The sequence below is a fragment of the Cynara cardunculus genome, unplaced genomic scaffold (assembly GCF_001531365.2).
Source record: "Cynara cardunculus var. scolymus isolate 2C unplaced genomic scaffold, CcrdV1 Un_Scaffold_2645, whole genome shotgun sequence".
In the NCBI taxonomy this organism is placed as follows: domain Eukaryota; kingdom Viridiplantae; phylum Streptophyta; class Magnoliopsida; order Asterales; family Asteraceae; genus Cynara; species Cynara cardunculus.
Window position 1 is genome coordinate 109 of NW_020201168.1, and position 25,240 is coordinate 25,348.

At 37.1% G+C, this 25,240-nt stretch overlaps 1 protein-coding gene and 1 pseudogene across 1 annotated transcript; one reads left to right on the forward strand and one right to left on the reverse strand.

Annotated features, from left to right (window-relative positions):
* Positions 1-10,550: 10,550 nt before the first annotated feature.
* On the forward strand, positions 10,551-12,053 carry LOC112503160 (annotated as a pseudogene).
* Positions 12,054-19,926: 7,873 nt separating this feature from the next.
* Positions 19,927-22,503, reverse strand: LOC112503158 (uncharacterized abhydrolase domain-containing protein DDB_G0269086-like). Its single transcript, XM_025107226.1, has 2 exons — positions 21,628-22,503; positions 19,927-21,096 (listed from the first exon to the last, which is right to left on the reverse strand). Exons 1-2 carry the CDS (start codon positions 22,501-22,503, stop codon positions 19,927-19,929), a joined length of 2,046 nt encoding a protein of 681 aa, XP_024962994.1.
* Positions 22,504-25,240: the final 2,737 nt, after the last annotated feature.

Below are 25,240 nucleotides of genomic sequence, written 5' to 3' on the forward strand. Positions count from 1 at the left end.
TTTGGGGTTATCTACTTTGCTCAACTTCAAGTCAAAAAGTTCATGAGATTCAGTGAGTTGAATAAGTATTCTAACGGTACGATCAAGCTAGTAAGAAGGGCACTTGACTTGAAAAGGGATCAGGATGATAAGGTTGTGGAATCTGAACGGATGAATGCCAAAGAAAGATACTTGCTTGTCAACGCCATAAATTTGCTCGAGGAGAAGATCAGTACAGGAATGCTCTGAGAAGGTTAGAGAAAATCCTTGGACTGCGCAAAACGAAATTCACAAGGGTCCAAACTTGAATCCAAAGGGGGAGAATGTTGGGTTCAAGTTCGTGCTTTAATGTTTTATTCAAGTTTCTCCTTAGTGTAATTATTTTGTAATAGTTTAGCCTTTACAATTTCCTAGTATAAATAGTGATTTCCTTGTAATTGTCATTAACAATCGTCATTAGCATAATTATCAAGATTAGTGTTGTAATTCTTTCTCTCTCTCAATCTAATCATCCTTTGATCATATTCTTTCTATCTTTGATGTTCATCATGATTCTTGAAGATTACTTCATGTTTGTATGATTTCTGGACTTATCAATCAGCTGCTCAAAATCAGAGATTTGTTTCAAAAGCAATTTCGCGTTCAGCTCGAGAGAGTTTATCTTATTTTCATAAGATAAGCGTTCAGCATCAAATCGTTTCTCTAAATCAATAAATCTTTTCTTTTCTTTCTCCATATCTTTCCTTCAGCATTTAAAATCTTCTCAATTTCTAAAACTTTATTCTTCTCTAGATCCAATAATTTCCTTGACTCAAGCAGATCACATTCAGACTTATGAATTTTATTAGTTAAGTCCTCAATCTCTTTATTATTCCTCCCAAAAGAGTCAATTTGCAGTTCAGATTTATGCAGTTTAGTTGTTAAGTCCTCAATCTGTTTCTTCAATCTTACTGTCTCTTGTGGATCAAAAACAGTCTTCATTAGATCATTCAGCTTTTTTTTCAAAACTCTCTTCTTTTCTTTCTCTCTCTCTCATTACAGTCAGTAAGACAAATTGTCCATGATATATTCTTGTTAAGCTCAGAATTTAGTTTAACATATTTTTCTTTAAGCTCTTTATATTCCCTCTCGACAAAAGTTGTCATTACAGAAATCAGATTGATCACAAGAATCAAATGCGATGAAATCAGTCAAAAACAATCAATAAGCTCAAAAACATTCAGAAAAACACAAAAAAAAAACAGTTGAGAACAGAAAAACAGCGAAAACTGTCAAAAATCAGTCAAACAGTCAAAACTGCTGAAAACAGTTAAAAACTGTTAAAAATAGTCAAAAACGGTTAAAACTGATAAGAAACAGTTTACGCGATCCAAATCATTTCAAAATTTTCTCAAAACAGTTCAAAACAGATTAAAACAGTTAAGGAATAAAAATTGAATCAAATGAAAATCCAAAAAAAAATAAAACAAGCCAAATCAATTGACCAAGAAAAATTTGTGCCAGGTGTGGTTCGACTTATGAGCAAAGATTCTTGTCCAAATCCAAACCCGGTTAGGAAACTATTAAGGTACACCAAATCCGGTTGAAGTGATCTACGAGACAAGACTGTGAGCATATATGTCCAAGAGATGCAAATTTACAATCAAAAATGTCCAAAACCAAAAAGTCCCAATTAGTTTCTAATCATGAACCCCTAAATGTTGGATTTAAAGAATCTGCCCCTTTTACCAAAAATATTTACAAGACTGAGCAAAAATTGTTTATCTTTTTCATCATTCACTCGCAATAAATCACATTCAAGCCTTGGAGTTATTGCATATGGTCAGACAAGTTCAGGCAAAACTTATGAAAGAAGCTTCATGTTGGGTTTAATTTAGAGCTTTAAAGTTGTATTCAAGTTTCTCCTTAGTGTAATTGTTTGTAATAGTGTAGCCTTTACTATTTCCTAGTATAAATAGTATTTTCCTTGTAATTGTCATTACAATTGTCATTAGCAGAATTATCAAGTGATTAGTGCTGTGTAATTCTCTCTCTCTCTATCAAATCATCCTTTGATAATATTCTTTCTACTTTTATGTTCATCATGATTCTTGAAGATTACATCATGTTTGTATGATTTTTGGATTTATCAATTGGTATCAGAGCAGACTGCAGCAGTTTGGATTTGAAGATTTATCATATTTACACATTTTCGGCACGAATTATTGAAGATTCGTCGATCTGAGTTAAAATGTTCATCACTGTTCTTGAGAGTTTTTCGTCCAGATTGGGTCTTTTAGCCTAAATTGTTCATATTTTGAGTTTTAATTGTATAGATTTACATCATTAGATTCGGTTTTACATATCGAACAATCTTGATTCACACCATTTTTTATTTTAAACAAGTTTTAAGGCTTAATTAGTTGAAATTTGATTTTTCGTATTCTGGAAAAAGTTCTTCAAAATTCATATTTTTCATGTTTTGATCCAAAATTTTGGTAAAGAGTGTGAAATTTTGTGTTTTTGCTTGAATTTTAGTCCGCTTAAAGCTTGTACGGTTTAAGATGTTATCCGCTTAACTCTTGTGCGATTTAACATCCGTGTGTTTTTGAGTTGTTTTGATATAGGTTAATCCAGACAACACTTGTGCGGATAATTGACCGGTTTAACTAATCCGGCTGGTAAATCGTTGATACCTTGTGTGGATTAGTATGCGATTTTAATCAATCCGGTTGGTAAACCGTTGAACACTTGAACGGTTTATTGTGCGGTTTAAAGAATCCGGCTGGTAAGAAGTTAGTAACTTGAACGGATATCTGAGCGATTTAAACAATCCGGATGGTAAGTTTGATTGTTTGTGCGATTTGGTAAGCGGTTTAGAATCCGCTTGGTAAGTCTTTGAATGTCTATTTGAGCGGTTTATTTCTGTAATCGTACATCATTTGGACGGTGTTTGACTTTTTGATCGGTTTAAAAATTTTGACTTTTGAGCGATTTGTTTTGAAAGGACTTTGTACGTACTTTGTCTTGTTGACTTTGTTGACCTTGACTTGTTGACTTGTTGACTTTTTACGTCCGATTTTCATTTTGGAATTTTGACTAAGTGTAGAAAACCTCCGATTTGAGAATTTTAAAACAAATTGAATTTTGTGCCTTATCCGTATTTCATTTTTAGTAATCCGTATGAAATTAGTAAATTTTGGTTAAGTCTTTTGAGCGATTTATGTTTACTTGTTGTCTGGATTTCTAATCCGAATAACCTGTTGAATATTCTATCTTTTTGACCGGACTCTTAATCCGGATAAACTTGACCGGATTACTAATCCGGATAAGTGTTTGTGCTTAACATTCTCTAAGTGTTGAATGTGTGCTAATTGTGGTTTACATATTATCAGATATATTTTTGTAAATTGATCTTTTAATTCAAACTTTGAACTGCAGTTGATCCTATTTTCATACAAACTGATAGGATGAGTTCAAGAGAAGCAATGGCTATTGGTATTGACACCAAGCCACCTGTTCTGTTTCGTGGTGACTATAATCAGTGGAGAGATAGATTTCTGAACTTCATTGAGAGGATGAAAGAAGGAGATCTGATTATGAAATCTCTAATGGAAGGTCCTGCTGAATTCTTCCTAGTGGTAGAAGCTGATWTAGTAGCAGGCATACCTGAACAGAAAGTACCTAAACTGAAACATCAATATTCACCTGAAGATAAAGAAAGAGCCCATGCTGATGTGCTTTGCAAGTCTTATATGATGCAAGCATTGACTAACGATATCTACACTAGCATTGACAGTTATAAATCATCAGGCCACAACATTTGGGTTCAAATTGAAAAGATGATGATGGGTTCGAAAGTGGGAACTCAGCTTATTCAAAAATTCTAGAGACTCCCCCTAGAAAATAGATTAAGAAATGTTTAAGTTAAGCTCAAAAGAAAAAAATGGAAACATTTTAAGCATGGGTCCTAAACTGGGTGTTTAGAAACCACAATGTTTAAGCACGGGTTCTGAACTGATGTATTCAGAAGCCTCGTTTGGACAGTTTACAACTCCCCTTGAATTAGTGCATCATCTGTATGAATTTCTGATCAGCGCAGTAATGATGCACCTCCAAAATAAGACCAGACAGATTTTGGTACCCAAACGAACTTGGGTCCTTCTTTGTTAGTATCAGGTTGTGGGATGTTATAACTGCCAAACCATCTATTTTTATTAGATGTTTTTTTTGCGCTTTTAACAAAATGATTATATACAAAATAAGATCCATACAAATTATTGTTATCATACCTGTTATTACCTTTCCAGTTTTTCTGATATCTGTTATCGTCAATCCACCTGTTGTACCTCTTTCTGTTCACAAAATCAATATTCTTGCATGTGGAGCACATGATCCTTCTCTTGCTAAGATTTATCAAGTCAGTAGTAGATCTCACAAAACAAGGAAGATTATTGTTAATAACAACAGAGTGTCGAGATGAAACAGATTCAGATTTATTTACCCAAATGCTTTTAACTTTAGAAGAATAATTGGGTGATCCGATGACGTACCCTTGATAGTACTGATTAGAAGAACGAGAATAGTTCTTAGAAACAGTAGATTTAGGGCTGCTTGAATAACTATTCGATTTCGAACAGTCATAAAAGTTCGTTTTACACTGTGAAGGAGAATTATTTGAGCTTTGAGCACAAGAAAAGTCTTTGACTTTTTCTAAAAGTTGGTCTCGTTCAACAGTAACTAAATCATACTTATTTTTTAGTTCAGTTCTCATCTTCAATTCAGTTTCAAGCTATGTCTTCAGATCAGAAAATTTCTTTGTAGTATCCAGGAGTTTACCTTCTAACTCCTTTTTAAGCATCTCAATTTTCTTTTTTTGATTATTAAACTCTCTTCTCTCTTCATCTGAGCTGCTCTTCTCATTCTCAGAAGCGATGTCGAGCCATTTTTTCTTTTCAGCAAGCTCTTTAGCTCTAGTTGTCTATTTCTTTGAAGTATTTCTCTTTTCAAGTACAAATAACTTCTTCTCTTCATCTAAAGCTTTTTGCTTTTGAGCAATGCTTTCAGACAGTTTCTGTTTCTGGCTCAGACATTCTTCTTTGATATCTTCCTTCTCTTTATTAGTCTTGGCTCGTTCCAAGATGATCAGCTGCTCAAAATCCGAGATATGCTTTAACAGCATTTTGGCGTTCTGCTCGAGAGAGTTTATCTTATTTTTATAAGATATACGTTCAACACCAAACTTTTTCTCTAATTCAAGAAATTTCTTCTTCTCTTTCTCGTTTTTTGTTCTTTCAAAATTCAAACTCTTTTCAACTTCTAGAACCTTCTCTTTCTCTAAATCCAATAACCTCTTTAACTCACTCAGATCACTCTCAGTCTCAGTATAATTCCTTGGAGATTTTCTCTCAGCATTAAGTTCACTCTAAACTTTTTGGAGTTTGTCAAATAGTTATTTATTAGATTTACTCCAAGTTTTCAATTCTACTTCACACTCTTTCCTTACTGTGTTCAAAGCTTTCTCAAGTTCACTGACCTTTACTGATACATCTTCTTCAGAATTTTCTCTCAAAGCTTTATTTTCTTTTTGCAGATCCTTAATAAATTCTTTATCTGCGTAATTTTCATCAAACATATTTATGTATTTATCTTTGTAGTCCTCTACTCTCTTTTCCAGTTCAGAAACTTTAATTCTCAAATCCAAGTTCTCCTTCGCAAAAGAAATTGTCATTTTCAGAAATCAGATTGATCAAAGGATCTAAAGCGTTGAAATCAATCAAAGAAATCAAAATTGATTAAGCTCAAAAAAATAGAAAAACACAAAAAAAAACTGTTGAGAAATCAAAAAATCAGCGAAAACTATCAAAAATCAGTTAAAACAGTCTAAAACTGTTGTAAACAGTTAAAAACTGTTAAAAACAGTCAAAAACGGTTAAAACTGATAAAAACAGTTTATACGATGCAAAACAGTTTAAAATTCTCAAACAGTCTAAAACAAACCAAAAACAGATACAAATAGATAAAAAATGATCCAAAAAAAATCTAAATTAAAGATTTTAAAACAACAAAAAAAAAAATCAACTTGGGCCAAGAAAAAGAATAAACAAAAAAAATGGGTTTATTACAAATTGGAAAAGATTAAAAACAGGCCCAAACAAAAGTAAATCAGACCCAAAAAATAATTAAACAAGCTCAATCCAAGTAGTCTAAACCAATACTTTGCTGACCGAAACCTGTGTGATTGAAGATGAATCTGGTTCAAAGTTATGTGCTATTTAGAAAGGAATACAGTCAAGGTATGATGTCTTCAAACAAATATGAATATCAGTCTCTGTTTACTTTCTATTTCTCCTCCAAGTCATCTGATGATTGTTCTCATTGCTTCAACTTGAAGTTCGTCAGATTTGTTACAACCACACATTACACTTCACTCTTCGATTTATCTTGTAGTTTGATTGCCCGCCTGAAGCTTTCATATGATGGCAAGACCTTCAATTATTCACTTGGCAGAAAACTTGTAGACTCTCTAACTTCCCTTGAATTAACCAGTCCTGGAATGGTCTCTCTCTTAGCACGACTTGCTCGGTTTACAATCCGTAAAATTTCCTAAATCTTGAGCAATTTAACAAAACTGACAACTTTTATCCGATGTAAACAAGCAATAAACCAAATCCGAAGGTGAGTTACTTGATCGATTTACAACTCACTTGAGCGATTTAAGATGAAACCATTCAAAACAGTGACCAAGTCTAAAACCGGGTGAGCCTTTGGTCGAGGTAACCTCAAATCGGCTATCTTAAAATCGATGATGGCAGTAAGCGATTTACCAGAACCTGACACAAAATTGAAGTCCCTTTTGTGTGATTTAACACTTAAACTGCTTATTTAGCTGAGATGAAGTAGGAAATCAAGCAGGGAACATCTTCAATATCACCACTAGTACTTGCTTGGGGACTGCCATTAACTGTTAGACTGTCATCGACAGAAGCAAAAAGAAGCAGGTGTCCTGTTCTTCTTGAGTCCCATTACTTGTTTCAATCAATGCTATCTTCTGTTTCAAAATCTGAAGTTCTTCGAATGGTGTTGCATCAAGAAATCAAAATCTTAGCCCTCATTCTCATCTCATGGTTTTCCGAGGCCAATATCTGGTATAAACACAGCCAATGGATATATAAATAGAATGTATCCAAACAAGTTATACGGCCAATATGGAAGCACCTATCGTTCTGGCTATGGATATGGTTCTAATGCTTATGATTCCCAAGGTAACAGGCGTGGTTGGTTGGCAGTGGATAACAAGTACAAGCCTAGAGGGAGAGGCAATGGTTTCTTTGGATATAACAACGAAAATGGGGATGGTCTAAATGAGCTTAACAGGGGACCTAGAGCTAGGAGTGTGAAGAACCAGAAGGTTTTTGACACCAGTAACCTTAGCTGTGAAGGGACAAAATATAACTTTTGTAGCTACTGATACTGACGAGAAGGAAACCGAGGTGAAGGAGAAGGTGAGCGTAACTCCCGACACAGGAATCAGACAACCTTCAATCAATTTACACAGAAATCGGACAAAGAACCTGCGATTAAAGCTCAAGAACTCGTGCGATTTAGGCTTAAATCGGAGAAGGGTATGAGCGATTTAGACTTGGATTTCACTGGATTGATTGAGCGATGAATGCAGCAAACGACTAAGTGATTGAGCGATATACAAAACCGGATAGGTTGAGCGATGAAACACTAAATCGATCAAGCTTTTGAGCGATTTATCTTGAAATCGGATAAAGGCATAAGCGGACTAGTGAATTGAGCGATGCGATGAAGATGAAGACAGTCAAGAAAACAATCAGATGGGCTTAGAGATAAACTGTTGGGCTGGTTGGGCCTTGAGCGAATTACACAAAAACAGAAAAAAAAATAGTCAAAAAATGGATCAAACAAAAAAAAATTATGAAAAAAAATAAGAACAAAAAAAATTTAAAACCACAAAATTTCACTAAATCTTGAAATCAAATAACCAAATCACAAATCTTTGTCAATAACACGAAAACACAAAATTTAAAAAAAAATATGGATCAAACACAAGAAAAAAATAAGAACAAGATGAAGAACACAAAATTTTTAAGAAAAATATCTTCGAAAAATCTTCAAAACCACTGATTTCTTTTCTTGATTTCGTGCATTTCCTGCTCTGATACCAATTGATAGTCCAAAATGATGATCAATCTTCAATTAATCTCTAAACATCCATGGCAATCTTCAAGAACATCAAGAACACTATGAAGGAGAGTTGAGAGAGAAAGTCAAACCTTCAAACTTGGTCAAACTTTTATTATACGTATCATATTTTACAATTGAGTTCCTTACAAAAATTACAAAGAACTAACCCTTTATATAGGGTCAAACTAGAAAGTCTAGTCAAATTCAAACTACACAAAGAAAAGTCAAACATAATGACTTTTACAACAATTATAGACTATATTAATCTGTCAAATCGAATACAATTTATAAAGAAATTCAGTCCTAACAATATCTTTCACTAGATTGTTATCTCTTAGACTATATTGCTAGTATAGATATCTATCATATGTCTTGTAAATTATTCATTCATTCTCGTTAAAATTATTATAGTGAAATTCTTTGAAGCTTCATATTTTCCTAAATATTTTATAAGATGTTCTTCACTATTCATCATTTATACGATAGATTTAGGTTTCATAACATAAATCTTCGTGTTATATTGAGAGATATGGGATCAACAGGTACAAAGACGTTATGCATAATTCTACCGAAAATTCACTTAACCCAATTTGTACGATTTAACGGAACACGAGTATTATATTTGAATTCATAAACAATGTTTTTTTATTTGACCAAGATACTAAACTTATAAATTAGGGAATAGAAAAAGCATAATTAAAGCAAACAACCATGGCTACCGCAAGGCTCTATTAACAGTCGAATGCAGAAAAAATGCTACAACATACGCCATGAGGCATGAGGATAATGTTATAGCATCAAGTGCTTGGGTGTGATGCACTCCATACATTAATTCATATTTCTGTTTGAAATTATCTATGCTCTTCTCCTCCACGGGTGCAATGCCAACCCATTCTCGAGTTGGCTCGCCAGAAAAATCAATTAGCTATCAAACTAGTAAGGACTTAAGATGTAGCATGAAGTCATCCAATGGCTACTGTTAAGGATGTCATATCGCCTTAACTAACCCTACGTATATTAGACATAAACCACATGTCATTTGGGGTGGATTATTTGGTTAAGGAGCCTTGGTCTAGGTTGAAGATAAACTTTCACAGGTATGATTACATGTTATCCCAACTCAGTAGTGCTTGCTAACCCTATGGAAGGTGTGCATCTTTGTCTAGAGGCTCAGATGGGTGGAGGTTACCGGTGAAGGTGATGACAACTTTACATGACAAACCTTTGGATATACCTTCCTTACTTTAAATCATTGTTTTGTCAATTGTCCATTGGTGCTTCAAATATGGAAGGATTTTTGTTGGTGGTAGGGGTGGAGTCTTTCGTCATCTATCTCACTTAAAGAATTAATTATGTGTGTGGACTCCCAATCAATTTCGAGGGGAAGACAACCGATTTGACAAACGGTTGTATGGATCACTTTATATTTGATTTGAGGCATCAAAATAACAAGGTCTTCTCAAAGGATAACAATCTGGCAGTTGACCGCTTTTTCAAAATTCAACTATTATCGTTTCAATGGATCTCAACGTGATGCAAGGATTTTATTTTTTCTTGGCAACAGTGGTGTTAGGGACAAGTTTGATTGATAATGATAATACATGTTCTAATTAGAAAAGAGATATTCGTCCATGATCCATCTTGATACCACCAATTAAGGATGCTTACGGGTTGGGTTGATCGGGTTGAAAACATTTGAACAACCGAATCCAATACTTGCGGTTTGAAAAATCTTAACCCAACCCAACCCAATCCGTACGGATTGGTCGGGTTGATACTTTGGTACATTAAAATACTCTTCTAACCTAGAATATGTTATTTCTCTGCTCATAATTTTTTTTCATCATCAACTATTTAATACAACTTATCCATACTTCGTACATTATCACATTCAGTTAATTTTCTCAATTTACATATATATGTTCACAATTACTGAACATATATACGAATGAGTTATATAAAGATGTGAATAGACTGAAAATATGTGTATATGAATAGCATACATGATAGTGTAATTGTCTAATGTATATATTAATAGAAATTCAACAATCGTATTAAATCCAAAAAATAAAAGTATATCGGGTTCATCGGGTTAGGTTGAGTTTAAATAATAGTAACTTAATATCAACCCAATACCTATGATTTGACAATTTACAACCCGATTAAACACTGGTTACATTGAATTGAATTATTTCATGTTGGATTGGATTAGATTGATCGGATTGGTCGGGTTTTGGACCACGGCTACCACCAATGACCCAATCCCATGGCCAACGAGATACTTACAAAAAAGTTGAGGGTATTATGGTAAAAGAAAGGTGATGAGGCAAACAAGCGTTTTTCTATATACATATATAAACATCACCCACAAAACGCAGTCCCTGAGTTGTAACGCCACCCCTCGATTGTACCACCATTTTCTTCCCTTCCCTCTTTCGTGTGTTGAAAAGTAATGGCGGATCAGCTTACCGATGATCAGATCTCAGAATTTAAGGAGGCTTTCAGCCTATTCGATAAGGATGGAGATGGTTAGCTCTCTCTCTCTCTCTCTCTCTCTCTCTCTATCTTTCCATTCGATTCATCTGTTTGTTTCTGTACATAATTTTATTACCTTTTTTTTGTTCTGATCTCTTTATATACGTATACGTGTGGTATGAGTGAACGTGTTTCACTCGAGCAAACGATTCATGAATCGTAAGATTGTACGCAATCATCTCTTTGTATCAGATCTGATTTATGATTGTCGATTTTTAATACCCTAATGGACTTTTGGGATTCTATGTATGATTAAATGCAATTGCCAGAGTTAGTGATTATTATGGTGTCGTTCAAATCAAAGATCAACAAGGATTTGCGATTCCTAGAAAACTCTTCTGTTTATCAATCAAGTTGTTGCTTACAAAGGGTTTAGCTGTAATCTGAGTTCAATTTATTTCTTGTTTCTGCCAGATTCTTGTGATTTGGTAGGAGATGAAGGCATTGTTTGTAGGTTATTGATTTCTCTATGGAATGTGCTTAGATCTGGAATAAATCAAATAATTGATGTTCCTGCAATTTACCAAACAAAACCAATAGTCCCTTTTATGCTTGTAGTTTCCTTTGTTGTAGTCATCATTGTGTGTTAAATTCTTACTATCAGTTACATTTAATGATAACTATTCACTGGCGCAGGTTGTATCACAACCAAGGAGCTTGGAACCGTTATGAGATCTCTAGGACAAAACCCGACAGAAGCTGAACTTCAGGACATGATCAATGAGGTTGATGCTGATGGGAATGGGACTATTGATTTCCCGGAGTTCCTGAATCTGATGGCTCGAAAGATGAAGGACACTGACTCTGAAGAGGAGCTTAAGGAGGCTTTTCGTGTGTTTGACAAGGATCAAAATGGCTTCATTTCTGCTGCCGAGCTTCGCCATGTTATGACAAATCTTGGTGAGAAGCTGACAGATGAGGAAGTTGATGAGATGATCCGTGAGGCTGATGTGGATGGTGATGGCCAGATCAACTATGAGGAATTTGTGAAGGTCATGATGGCCAAATGAGAACCTCTTATACACCAAATCCATCGTTGAAAAAGAGGTAAAAACAAGAAAACCAATTTCAGTAGAAGTTAATTGGGGGCTTTAAGTTCGGTATGATTCTATTTGTGCTTAAAGATTCAATTCGTATCAGTAGCGTTTGTTGGGTGCTTTCCATTTATCTTGTTTTTATTTATTTTTAGTCCAACTCTTATCATTTGCTTGTTTGCTCTGTATCTTATTTACTAGCTTGACTTAGTTCCTTCTTATATGCCATTTTTCTTCTATCTGTAATTGGTTTGTAAACCTAAAACAATTTGGATTCTCTGTTTTATCGGGTCTTCTTTCATTTCTTTGCATCATTGTTGTTTTATGGTTCATTGTTCTTTGAAGTTCATCGCACCAATCTTCTACACTGGTATTAGCCATTTTCAGTTGTATTTATGCTTATTATTGAGGTAGAAGACATGTCCGTTTACATCTTACCTCTCCCTTACTTCACCTTGGAGTGGGTGGAATATACCGTGCTCTTTTGGTTTGGGTATTATTTGGTATATATAGGTTGAGGCTTGCTACAGTCGGAACACGTATTCTGTTAGTAGTCAATGTCAAGCTTACAACCATATGATCGAGAGACACTTAGAGGCCGTTTACCGAACACTTACCCGGGTAAGCGCTTACCAAGTCACATTACCTCACCGGATGAATATGGTAAAGACTAAGAATCTTACCCGGTAAGAGCGAGACAAAGACCATGAGTCTTACCCGGTAAGTGAGGGCGACGACTCTTACCATGGTAAGCGCTTACTGGGTGAATTGTTGCACAGAATATCGTTTTGATGGATTAAAATCTTACCCGGTAAGTAAATAATAGTGTTAAATTTGACCGGTAAGCACTTACCGGGTAAGTGTTTGGTAAATGGCCCCTTAGGCATCGTTTTTCAAGATGCTTACTAGGTAAGCATTTAATCATTTACCTTATGGGTTAACATTCTCGGCCACTAAGCGCCAACCAAGTAAGAGTCTTCTCTTTCACTTGCTGGGTGGGATTCTTGGTCTATGTTATACCTCCTACCGAGTAAGATTTAGGTTTTTGTCATGTTCACCCGGTAAGCGAAGTGACATTTGAGAAATACTTACCTTGTAAGATTTTGATAAACACTTAAATTGTCTTTTTGTATCATTAATATTTAATTTGACCCCAAGGGGTTCAGGTAGCAACATCTTTATGGTGTATATTGTACCTCCTTAGTGATTCAAGATTTGGGTCAAATCGAGAATCTAAGTTATTGATCACCAAGAGATTTGGGTCAAATCCAGAATCTGTGTTATATTGATAACTCTAGATATTTGACTATGCTTATGCATCCATCAATCAATTATCTTGAGGAGAATTGAATTATCGACCTATGATAAGTTAAACTCTGGATTAAGAGAAGGGTGTTATGTTTGCACCCCTTTACATCTATTTGAATACTACATACTTTAGGCAAAGTTAATATTTTGAGTTAAAATTTATTGTGAAGATGATCTGGATGGTTATATTTAATAAATGCCTGTATTTAAAAATAATTTTAGTTAACATTACTATGAGTATGATATGTCGAAATAAATAGAATAATTTGTATTTTTGCATAAGGAATTGTTTCTTTAAAAACCATTAGTATTAATTTTTGTTTGAAATGTTAAATCTTATTTTATTATTATAAGATTTACCTGTAACTGTGTAGTGATAGAATACTTTAAAGTTGAACGTTAGAATTTATTGTTGTATTTCATATTTACTCCTTTGTTTATGGAGGAATTTTGTTAATTTTTTATTTTTGATTTATAATATAATTTTACATCTTATTGTATTATTCGTTTAGACGCTCCTTTAAGCATGCTGTGCAAAAGGTGCTTCAAATCGTTGAACGAAACCAGTACTAGGCTAAACCAAACTGGAATTGACTGTTTGTTCGGTTTGGATTTTTGTTCTAAGTTTTTCGTATAATCAGTTATTAGTTCAGTCTGGATTCACTTCTTTTCCTTGTTTGTAAAAGTTTTGAAGAATGCCATGTCTTTTTAGTAGATTATCATAGATGATGTATATGAAAAGTTTTGAATTGGTTTTGTGATGTTACATAACGTTGGCTTATGAAGTATTTTAATGTGTGCAAAATACATTTTGGTATGACTTGTTTTTAGCAACCAAACTGAACTTAAGAATTCTTTTAAGTGGTGACACCATTTTACTATAAATGAAGATATGGATATTCTTTTCAAAATTATCATTCATTTGTTGGTTAATTCCTTGCTTTTCGTGTTCGAGTCCTTTATAACATTTTTAAAAACACAATAAATCTGATATTAAACTCTAAAAACTGAAAAGATAACACAAAATTCTGGCATTGACCAACTCTATCAAGGGAACTTGTGTTATGCAACACCCTATTTTTCATATAAGCAAATTTTCTAAAATTTCAGCACCAACTTATTCATAAATTCTAGGGGTGTACAAAAAACCGTCAACCCGTAAAACTCTTCCAACCCGCTAAAAACTGAATTAAACTCAACTCGTCAAACTGCCAACCTACAAATTAGGAGGGTTGAAATTGTGCGTGTACGTGTGTGTTTGTGCTCGGTATATTATATTTACAAATACGCTAAACAAATCCAAAAACCGAAAACGTGCATTAGCACCACATACATTAACTATTACTTGCAAACATACGCCAAATGTGTTGATATTAAATCTATCGATTGCTATTTTGAACTAATCTTCTGTCTGAAGTGATAGGTAGTCAAAAACACTGTATCACCAATAAAATTACCTAGTAGTGGTAACAATGTCAATACCCTTTGATCTTGATCCTGGGATACACGTTGAAAGATAAAAACAAATCAGGCTTCTTGCTTGGTGAATCAAGAGTTTATACAACAAAATACTACACCAAAAAAACAAACTGATCCAAGAATTCCAAAACAATGGATGATTAGTAAACTTTGGTAATATGCAAACCAACACATTACTTTAATCGAATCAATAGAAAATGTGATTATAAATTTCAAAACGAGGTAACAATCATTGCACCACGTGCGGAGACCTACAACAAGAACCGAAATTAGTGAAAGAACACTACCCATCAGTCTACTTATCTGTTAGGCTAATTTCGGCATAATCACTGCGTGCATGTTGTGTCTTATAGACCCTATGCCTATTAGCCGAGTATCTGACACGATAACTACACGGTATTCCATAAACACCAAATGGGAGCAACCCATCTAATTGTAAAGGGAGCAACCCCAATACAAATGCAACAAAGGGGTGACCCTAAGTCGCCAGATCTAGATCTAAATACACCACGTCGGTGAGCAAACAAATAGCTCATAATACCTCATTTATAGAAAGTTTATTTCACCAAAATTTCAATCAATAGCATGCTTTGTAAACAACAAGTTTCAAAACATCAAACATACTCCACATAGTTTATGATAATAATTTAACATGTTAGTTTTCACCTAAAATTTACTTTGTATGTAAAAATAAGTAAATAACCACATTTCACAATACTCATTTGAATCATGCATTTTCAACTACACATTCAAACATAAGCGAAATGAATCGGTTATGTATTTGATGTGTACCTAGATTTAAGGTTATTTGAACTCACTTTGCTAGATTAAGTTAAATATAGTTTTCAACCAACTTGCACAATCTTCTTGCAAACCTATACAAACAATATGTTATCAACAAATCGATATAACTACCATAAACCAAATATTTAGACATCCCTTTAACCTTTCTAACTGCTATAAAATAATGTCAAAAGCTTGCAATTGAATTGATATGTAAAAGAATTCACTCCAATGGCATTCGAGAGGCCATGGTCTCTCTAGAGCAAAGCTCGTTTACAACTGAATTGAAGAAAAAACAGAATGACCCCAAACAGAAGTTTCCCGCCCACAAAACAGGCTCCCACTCACTAGACAAAAGGAAAACCAGAAAATACCCCTAAGGACTTATTCAATACAGAAAATAAGGAATTACACTAATTTTCCCTCCTCCTATACGTGAATCGAACCGGAGGTACACCAATACTCCCCCCAAAGATTTCACCTTGTCCTCAAGGTGATTATTAGGAAATTGTTGTAACAAAGCTTGTAAATTCTCCCAAGAATCAAATTCAAACATTCCTTTCCATTTCACCAAAACATCCAACTGTCCTGGTTCGCCTTGAGTAATTGGGCGAATATCTAACAGATCCTCCAACTCTGCTTGAAGAACCAAATCTTTCGTAATCCGAGTAGGAATTTCTGTTGTAGAAGCATAATTAAACATGATGTATCTTCACTCCCACCGATAGCTCCAGTTTGTAAGCTACTTTTCCAATCTTCTCCAAGATCTTATAGGGACCATAAAATCTGGCTAACAACTTTGCTTCATTACTCTTAACTAAAGATTTCAGCCGATAAGGACGTAATTTTATGAACACCCAATCTCCAAGTGCAAAGACAACATCTGTTCTTTTTAAGTCTGCCTATTGCTTCATCTTACATTGCAACAGATGCATTCTGACCTCATCCCAAATTTCATCTCTGCCCATTAATTCCTGTTCTACGAACTGCAAATTTGAGGAAGCCGATTTATAACGAATTAACGGTGAAGGATCTCTCCCATAAAGGACACGAAAAGGAGAACACTTAAGTGTGGAATGAAATGAAGTATTATACGACAACTCAACCCAATACAACCATTTACTCCACTACCTCGGTCTGTCCGAAACCCAACATCTCAGATACTATTCTAAGCATTTGTTCACAACTTCCGTTTGCGGGTGATACGCAGTACAAAACCTGAGTTTAGAACCTTGTAGCTTGAATATCTCTCTCCAAAACGCACTTTGGAAAATCTTATCTCTATCGAAAACTATGAATGGAGGCATTCCATATAGCCGTATTATTTCCTTTGCAAAAACTTCAGCAACCGATTGAGCATTATATGGGTGTTTTAATCCAATAAAGTCGGCATACTTACTAAAACGATCTACAACCACCATAATGGCGCTCCTACCATCTGACCTTGGTAAGCCTTCAATAAAATCCATCGATATTTCCTCCCAAACTGTAAAAGGCAGTGATAGAGGTTGTAACAAACCCGCTGGAGTGCCACTTAAAGTCTTATTCCGTTGACAAACTTCACAACTTCTTACCAAGTCATTTATATCTTTTCTTATGCCCACCCAAAATATCTCAGTAGCTATGCGCTTATAGGAACGATCCACCCCAGTATGACCTCCAGTCAGAGATCCATGAAAATCCTCAAACAGTAAAGGAATGAACCTGGATGTCCGAGGTATTACCAACCTGGCCTTATAACAATAAACCCTGTTGTAATTCAAATTCCTTTATGGGTCGTATTGTCTTGCAACAAATTAGCCTTTAACTTCATAAGAAATTCATCTTCCTCAATTTCACGTTTCAAATCATCCAATTGTCTCCACTATGGTTCCCCAAACTTGAACATTCCAATTCATCTTTCTTCCAAGATAGAGCATCTGTCGCCCGATTAACACATCTTGGTTTGTAAACAATCGAAAAGTTGTATCTCAACACCTTTCGCATCCATCTTTGTTATTCTGGTTCAACCACCCTTTGTTCCAATAGGAATTGAAGACTACGCTGATCACTAGGGACCATAAAATGCCCTCCCAACATAAATGACATCCATTTACGTACAACAAAAACTACAGCCACCAGTTCTTTGTTTTTCTCTCAACTCCAATGATTGACTGAAATAGGCCATGAGCTGCTCGTTTTGCATCAAAACAGCTCCCAACCCATACCCTGAAGCGTTCATCTCGATGAAAAATTCCGCTAAAAAATCAGGAAGTTTCAAAAACAGGTGCTGTTGATAACAACTTCTTCAATTCCTCAAAGGCTGATTGGGCTGCTTCTATCGAGAGAAATTGATTGTTCTTGAGTAAATCTGTGAGGGGAGCAACCACCATTCCATACCCTTTAATGAACTTCCAGTAATAACTGGACAGTCCCAAAAGTCCTCATAGCTCAGTAATTGTAGTCAGAACTTTTCATTCTACAAAAAACAAGAATTTTTCTCTTTCTTGCTCTCCCTTAGCAGCGGGAAATGAGTCTATCTATTTTCCTAGCTTTGGTAGATTTCCCCCAACGCAATCTACATAAATTCCATGAATCCCTTTGTGGATAAGTCCGACAACTTAGCAGCAGTGCAAAATTTTCTTTCTCGTCTGTTGGATCTGATAGCATTTATCTTCGACTCGTCTACCTCTACACCTTCACCTGATATAACATGCCCCAAATAACCAAGTTTATCACGGCCGAATTCACACTTCTTATTATTAGCGTAAAGCTGTTGTAGGGACAAAATGTTAAGAACAATCTTCAAATGTAGTAAATGTTCCTCCCAAGAGTTACTGTATACCAATATGTCGTAAAAAAATACCAAAACAAACTTTCGTAAATAACGACCAAAAAATTTCATTCATTAAACCTTGGAATGTGTTGGAACCCAGATTCTCTTAATATCAGAAAAACACAGTTTGGAAGAATATGAATGGAATGAAAACAGTGTTAACTGAAATGGTCAAACGAAATATTCAATAAATATAAGAACACAAAATAACTTTGAATACGTCGGATGCTTTTATTAGATGAGAAGGAAATAATAACTCTCTCAATCTAAATAGTATTCTCACAGGAATTGGCTATCATCTAAGTCGGCACTCTCAGGTAACTGTAACTTGAGGAGGGAGCCTCCTTATATACGCCTAAGTCAAACAGAATTTGCTAGAATCTTGGCTTGAATCTTTGAGCGCTTATTCTGCATCCTTATCGTTGACGACCCTTGAATAGTGGAGTAGACTAAGTCAAGCCACCTTGATTCTGTTTGACGCTTGCGAGAAAGTCTGGACAAGCGCGCTTTCCATGGAGTTATGAGACCCAAAGGCTCTGCATGTACTATGAAGAGGCTCTGTGTCTGGAATGTAGCTCTGTATCTAGCGCTTAAGCTTTTTTTGGTGCTTAAGGCTTGATCTTCCATGGAGTAGAGTGCAGGCTCTGTATATGAGACGCTTGGCTCTTTGAGTAAGAGCTCTGTCTCTTGATCTCTTTTGCATGAGAGCTCTTAATCTAGACAGCTTCTAAAGACTAAGTCATATCGACTAGAGTAAGAGGCTTCTTACTTACACTTTCACAAGATGGGGTCTAACAATCTCCCCCTAAGTGTAATTAAGACAGACTCTTACTTAAATGAAAAGCACAAGTCTAATCGAAGCAGAGGTTGAAAGTAATCTATGTTTTACATTGTCTATATAATGTTTACAATACGAAGGAAAGAAATTACAATACTTGAATTCTAAAAACAAAAGATAGAAGTTGCTCACAAGGAGAAGGCCTAGATGTGTTGAAGCTTATTGAACCTCCTAAGAAGCTCACGAAACTCCAACAAATTGTTGATAAATCTGATTATTATATTCGAACTTTCCTTTGCACCAGGGGTGTTATCTCTGCTTTTGAGTAGATGGATCTTGATGTAGCGTAGAGTAGAGTTTGAGTATTTCAGGCGTTGGTCTTCACGAAAGAAATTTTTTCTTCCTTACTCGTTTCGAAAGACCACCCCTACCTCTGGTTCCACCAGCACCGTCCACGAGGGAATGCTCTTGATGCCTTCTAGATCTTCATTAGGTGTAGTGACATTTAGCTGATCTATTCCCATATCCGGAGCCAATTGGAAGTCGAACTTGCATCTGAAGTCTAGGAGGTCTGTCATCATCTGCCTGATCGCTGAGTTGGCCAGAGCATGCTTCATCTCCTTATCCCTTTTGTTGTCAGTATAGAAGTACAGAGACATAAGGTCCCATGGATTCAGATTAATAAGATCGCAATATGTAAAGGTGCTAATCTGTCCATGGGTCCTCTCAACCATATATTCATGGAATATGATCTGGTTATGCATAAAGGTTTGTCTCTTGATGTCTAGGATCTTTTTGATGCCATCAACTTAGTGGACTGCTGAGACAAGTTGAGTGTAGCGTTGTAAGAACCTCTGCCTAATGTGCTCTAGAGCCGTTGGATGAAGATTGATCTTGACGATAGGTGTCTCACTCTGCAGGTTGTAGAGAAATTGGTAGACTTCTTTGCTGTCTGCAGTGTCCTTGATTGGCTTATCGCAGGGTGTGGGCCTCATCATCGCATCCATATGATCCTTGATCTCTTATACTCGATCAATGGGACGTTTGGAGCTTTGAGGCTTGCTGTTATTGCCTGCCTCTGGCTTACGAGCTCTGACGGGGACCCCCTGCCTCATAGCAGGTGTGACGACTCTGGTCCCTTGAACAGGGACCTTGGCTCTATGCGTGTTCTGATGTGGTGGTGGTGCAACAACAATAACTTCTTCAAGTGGGACAACTGTTGGAATAGACGCCCCCTCTGGTTCTTGGCATCTCAGAAGTTCTGGATCGGCGACATTGACTACCACTACTTCTTCTTCATCATCCCTCTTTGAAGGCGGAGTAGTCTCCATGACATACTCTGCAGATAATGATAAGGGCTCTGAAGAGGATGAAGAGGTGTACACAGAAAGGAGTTGGATCACGTCCTCTTCACCCTTCTTACGCCCTTCTGGTTCTGCTGCTGATGAAGCGGGCATCTTTCTCTTTCTTTTATCCTCTGCATGTGCCTGCGCAGCCTTAGATATTTGACTTGGTGGTGCTTGCGCTTGTTGTCGAGGAGTAGAAGTAGAGGGGGCAGCCTTTGGAATAGAACTTTTAGTGGCTGCTGGTTGGTTCTCCCCCTCTTGGCAACTTTGAGAGCCAGACTGGTCTGGGTCCTCATCGTTGTCAAGCCTCCTATTCTTTGAGGCCTCGGCACATGCAGTTGGTGGCTCAATCTTCCTCTTTGGTTTCTGTACGTTCGTCGGAGGCATGGCCTTGATCTTTGCATCTAAGAGCTCAACAATCTCTGATGTTGCCATTGTGACCTTGAGAATCTCCATATCCGTATTGTATTTAACAGCTGCCAACAAATGACGCATCTCGACTGCTGCATGCTTGGCTATGCTATTAAAGTCGAAAGTGAAGTTGGCCACCTTCTGTAGGAGACGGTCACCTAGAGCATTCATCGTCGTCTGGGTGACATAGTCGACCGGCACATTCAGAGGAATGAGCGCTTGAGTGTCTTGAGATGAAGTGGAAGCTCCATCCCTCTGAATGTGGGCAAGGACCCTTTGCAGGATCTCTGCATTGCTTGCCGTCAATTCTTGTAAGCGATCGAGATGAGAGGAATTTGTCAAAGACTCAGCCCTCAATACTGCTAAGGATGATCGAACCTCATCCAAAGCAAATGCAAAAGGAGATGGCTCTACATGGGCCATGTTGTGTTTTAGCTCGTCCAAGGAGCAAAACATAGAGGTGGAAAAAGACTGGAACTCGTCCTTTGTGATGTATTCTTTTGTGGTAACCTCTGGCTCAACACATGGGCTAGATTGAGTCCTTGTTCCTAGGACACCTTCTGTCTTGACTTGTTGAATGTTGGTCGAGGAAGGATTTCTAGCGAATCCTTGTGTCTCTCTTGGGGAAGAGGGCACTACTGCTATTCTGTCGTGAAGAGTTCCCTCAGCAGGTTCAGAGCCTGCCAAAGGACCCTCCACAAGTGGACTAGGAGATTGGTCGAGAGTCTCTAAGTCTTGTGTACCTATGCCTTGCTCTGAACAAGGTGGGAAAATTCCTAGTGTAGAGGAAACTAATTCCTCTGTATGGGAAAGTGACGTGGCATGGGGAGACATGCCACTTATCTTTTCAAAGGTTTCGCTCTTTTGAGAGGGTGATCCCTGGAGTGTGGCTTCCCTTTGGCTTTCTTGGCCAAAGGCAGATGCGACCTCTGGTTGGTTTAGCTGGTATGGCTTCGAGGTGTGCACCTCTTGTTGAATGATCTCGGTGTCTCGACCACCAGAGTCAGAAGATGTGGTTGCACTTGGAGTTAGGCTAGGAAAGTATATGTGCCTATTCACGGTCCTAGGTTGCTCTAGCTCGCCCTGAGGTAGAGCAGCTACTTCTCCTTCTCTCTCATCATCCTCTTCATTCTCTTCAAACTCAACAGCTACGCCCACATCATCATCAAGGGCGTCTTCCCCTTCATTTGCTGTATTTGACCCAGGAACATCATCATCAAGAGCGTCTTCCCCGTCATTTGCTGTATTAGACCCAATAGCATCTGGACGCTCTTGTGATTCTTCATCTTTGGAACTTGAGAAAAGCTCCAAGTTCTGTTTAGCGGTTTCTCTTCTAACTCTTTCCTCTTCCTCATTTCGAGCAATTTCCTCAAGCCTCTCTCTTTTTGCTCTCTTCTCCTCTGCCTTTCTCATCTTCTCTCTTTCTTCCCTCTTCCTCTTTAATTCCACCCTCTTCCTCTTTTTCTCCCTCTCCCTCTCCTGCCTTACTCCCTCATCCTCTGCCTGAGGCCTTTGAGCCTCCTCTGCTTCCTCTCCCTCTTGGTTTAAACCTATGCGTGCCAGGGTTCGAGGCATTGGTTCTAGTGCCTCGCGTACACGTCTGTATCCCTTCCTTATCTCCTTTGTCTTCATGTATGCCTGTAGCTTCATTGGGATTGGCCTCTCTATAGTATACCCTTCCTTGTGCATGGTTGGTTTGTACGTTGAAAGTATATTGACCTTGTGCATATACAGATTTGCCACATTGAGATTGTGCTTGTCAATACTAGGTCTTAGAAGAAGACCCAGAAACAGGGAAACAGTAGAGCTGGCAGGTCCTTTCCTTTCGCGGCCTCCTGACATTTCTTTTCGACTGCAGCCTTAAACTCCGTGTACAAGATCAAGGAGTAATCCAAAGATAGATCAAAGAAGATCCTGTACATGATTTGCAACATGTTGGTTGAACACATATCGAGGCTTTCAATCTTCCCTGTCAGTGAACGGTTGACCAATGTGAACATTGTGTTCCAAATTGGTGGCAGATACTGTCTTCGATACTGTGATGGGTACTTAATAGCCTGGTTGTACCCCGACATCTTCAAGAATGCCACCAGTTCATCCCCAGATGGGAGAGGGGCGTACTCGCTCAAATCAAGGTCAGTCTTGGTTGGTATTTGAAGAACGCGTGAGAATAGTGACCTTGAAATTCTCACAGATACATACTCCTTAGAGGAGGGCACATAGAACTCTCCAATAATCCTGCATTGGGATTATGTGACGGCACATGTTTGCCACAACTCCTGAATGAAGCATTCAGGGACAATGTCGTCGACATTTTTGAGGGCAGGGTTCAAGAAATGATGTTGAAGAACATCAACAATGGGGCGAACCTTGTGGTCGAAACCGTCCAAGGTGAGATGAAGGGAATGATTGTTTGACTTCAAGGGAAGGGGAACAACGTTTTGGCTAGTTTCTTCGACTATTTTGAGGGTAGTGGTTTGAGTTTAGGAGTTGGCGAAGTCTGAAGAAGACATTTTTGCAGGTTTGATTGAAAGAGATGAGGGTTTTTAAAGATTAGGGTTTTGAAGAATTTGTGTTTGATTCTTCTATTAAAGATTTGGAGAAGGGTTTTGTAGAACTTGCTTGGAAGAAATCTTGATTGACGCGACCACAGATTGAAGTTTCAGAAAGCTTGGTGTTCGACAATGGCGGTTGTTCATTGAGAGCTTGAAGACAATAAAATGGCTGAAGAACTTTTGAAGGCGTAAAAGATAATTTAGGGGAAAATAACTCGTTTAAATAGTAAAAACTTTATAGGCCCTCAAGTGTAATGCGCTCTCGAAGCGTAAAAAACTGAAGCGGTTAATTCACCTGCCTGTGGGGAGATGCCACGTGGCCTGACAGGCAGTAAATGGCGCCTCCCATATTTGAAAAATTAAAGATACAGGTGGTGACGCTTTTGTAAATGACAGTTTTTTTAAAATATTAAAATAAAGAACTTTACGCCTTCCATTTAAAAATAATATTTTTGAGATACTTAGAGAAAAAGAAGAAAGTTCATACTCTGGGTCATGTAAAAAATAACAACCATTTTGAGACAGAAGCTCTGTATTTGGATACAGAGTTGTTGTGCACTAAGGTTGTTCATTTGGATTAGAAAAAGGAACCAGAGTACAGTTGAGTGAAAGATTACATACCTTACGAACTCATCAGAGGCTCATGGTTGGACTATTCATACCCTCTGTCTTTTAAATGAGACATGTTTAGAGACAAAAGCTCTGTATAATACATACAGAGGCTCTGTCTTATAATCATGAAGGTTTTTAGAGACAGAGGCTCTATATAGTACATACAAAGGCTCTGTATGGTGAATGATCTGAAGCTAACCCTTGACTTAAGCTTTTCTGAGCTTTCTCCCCCCTTGAACTATGCTTGGATCATGAAATCATAAGAAATGCACAATCATGGTGAATAAGGTACATAGACTCTGTATATACTATACACAGGCTCTATATGACAAACAAATTTTGAGACTCAAGTAAGAGGCTCTGCATGTACTATGCAGAGCCTCTGTCTCATGGACAAAAACTTAGAAAAAAACAGAAATATGCTCAAAAAGGATGCAGAAGCTCTATATAGTACATATGGAGGCTCTATCTTAGCTAATGAAGATTAAGCATACCCAACTTGCTAACTAAAAAATTGAATCTCTTTTCATCAAGAGACTTAGTAAATTGATGATCTGTACTCACGAAAAACATTTTAATCGTACCTTTCTCCACATGGTCTTTGATGAAATGATAACGTACATCGATGTGCTTTGTTTTTGACTGCTGTACTGGATTGGCCGTGATCGCTATCGTGCTTTCAGAGTCACACATAATTGGAATCTTGTCAAACTCAATGCCATAGTCTTTCAGTTGAGTCTTCACCCAAATCACTTGGGAACAGCAGCTTGCTGCGGCTACATACCATGTTTCAGCAGTCGAGGTAGATACGCAGTTTTGCTTCTTAGATGTCCAGCTGATGAGCTTGTCACCATGCAATTGACAACTCCCTGATGTACTCTTTCGATCAAGTTTGCATCCTGCATGATCAGAGTCTGTATACATGATATGATCAAAGCCAGAATACTTAGGATACTAGAGACCCAAAAATTGAGTCCCTTTTAGGTATCGAAATATTCTTTTTACAGCAGATAAATGAGTTTCCTTAGGATTTGCTTGATATCTAGCACAGAGATAAGTAGTAAACATAATGTCTGGTCGACTAGCCATGAGATACATCAGTGATCCAATCATTCCATGGTAAGTCTTGACATCCACCGGTTCTCCAGATGGATCTGCATCAAGCTTAGTCCCTGTTGCGATTGGTGTTCTCATGATTGAAGAGTTGTGAAGTTGGTATTTCTTTAATATGTCAGAGATATATTTAGCTTGGCTAAAAGATACCATCCTCTCTCTGTTTTACTTGCAAGCCGAGGAAGAATGTTAATTCTTCCATCATGCTCATTTCAAACTCGCTCTTCATCAATGCAGAGAACTTATCACAGTGCCTTTGGTTCGTTGAACCAAAAATAATGTCGTCCACATAAATCCGG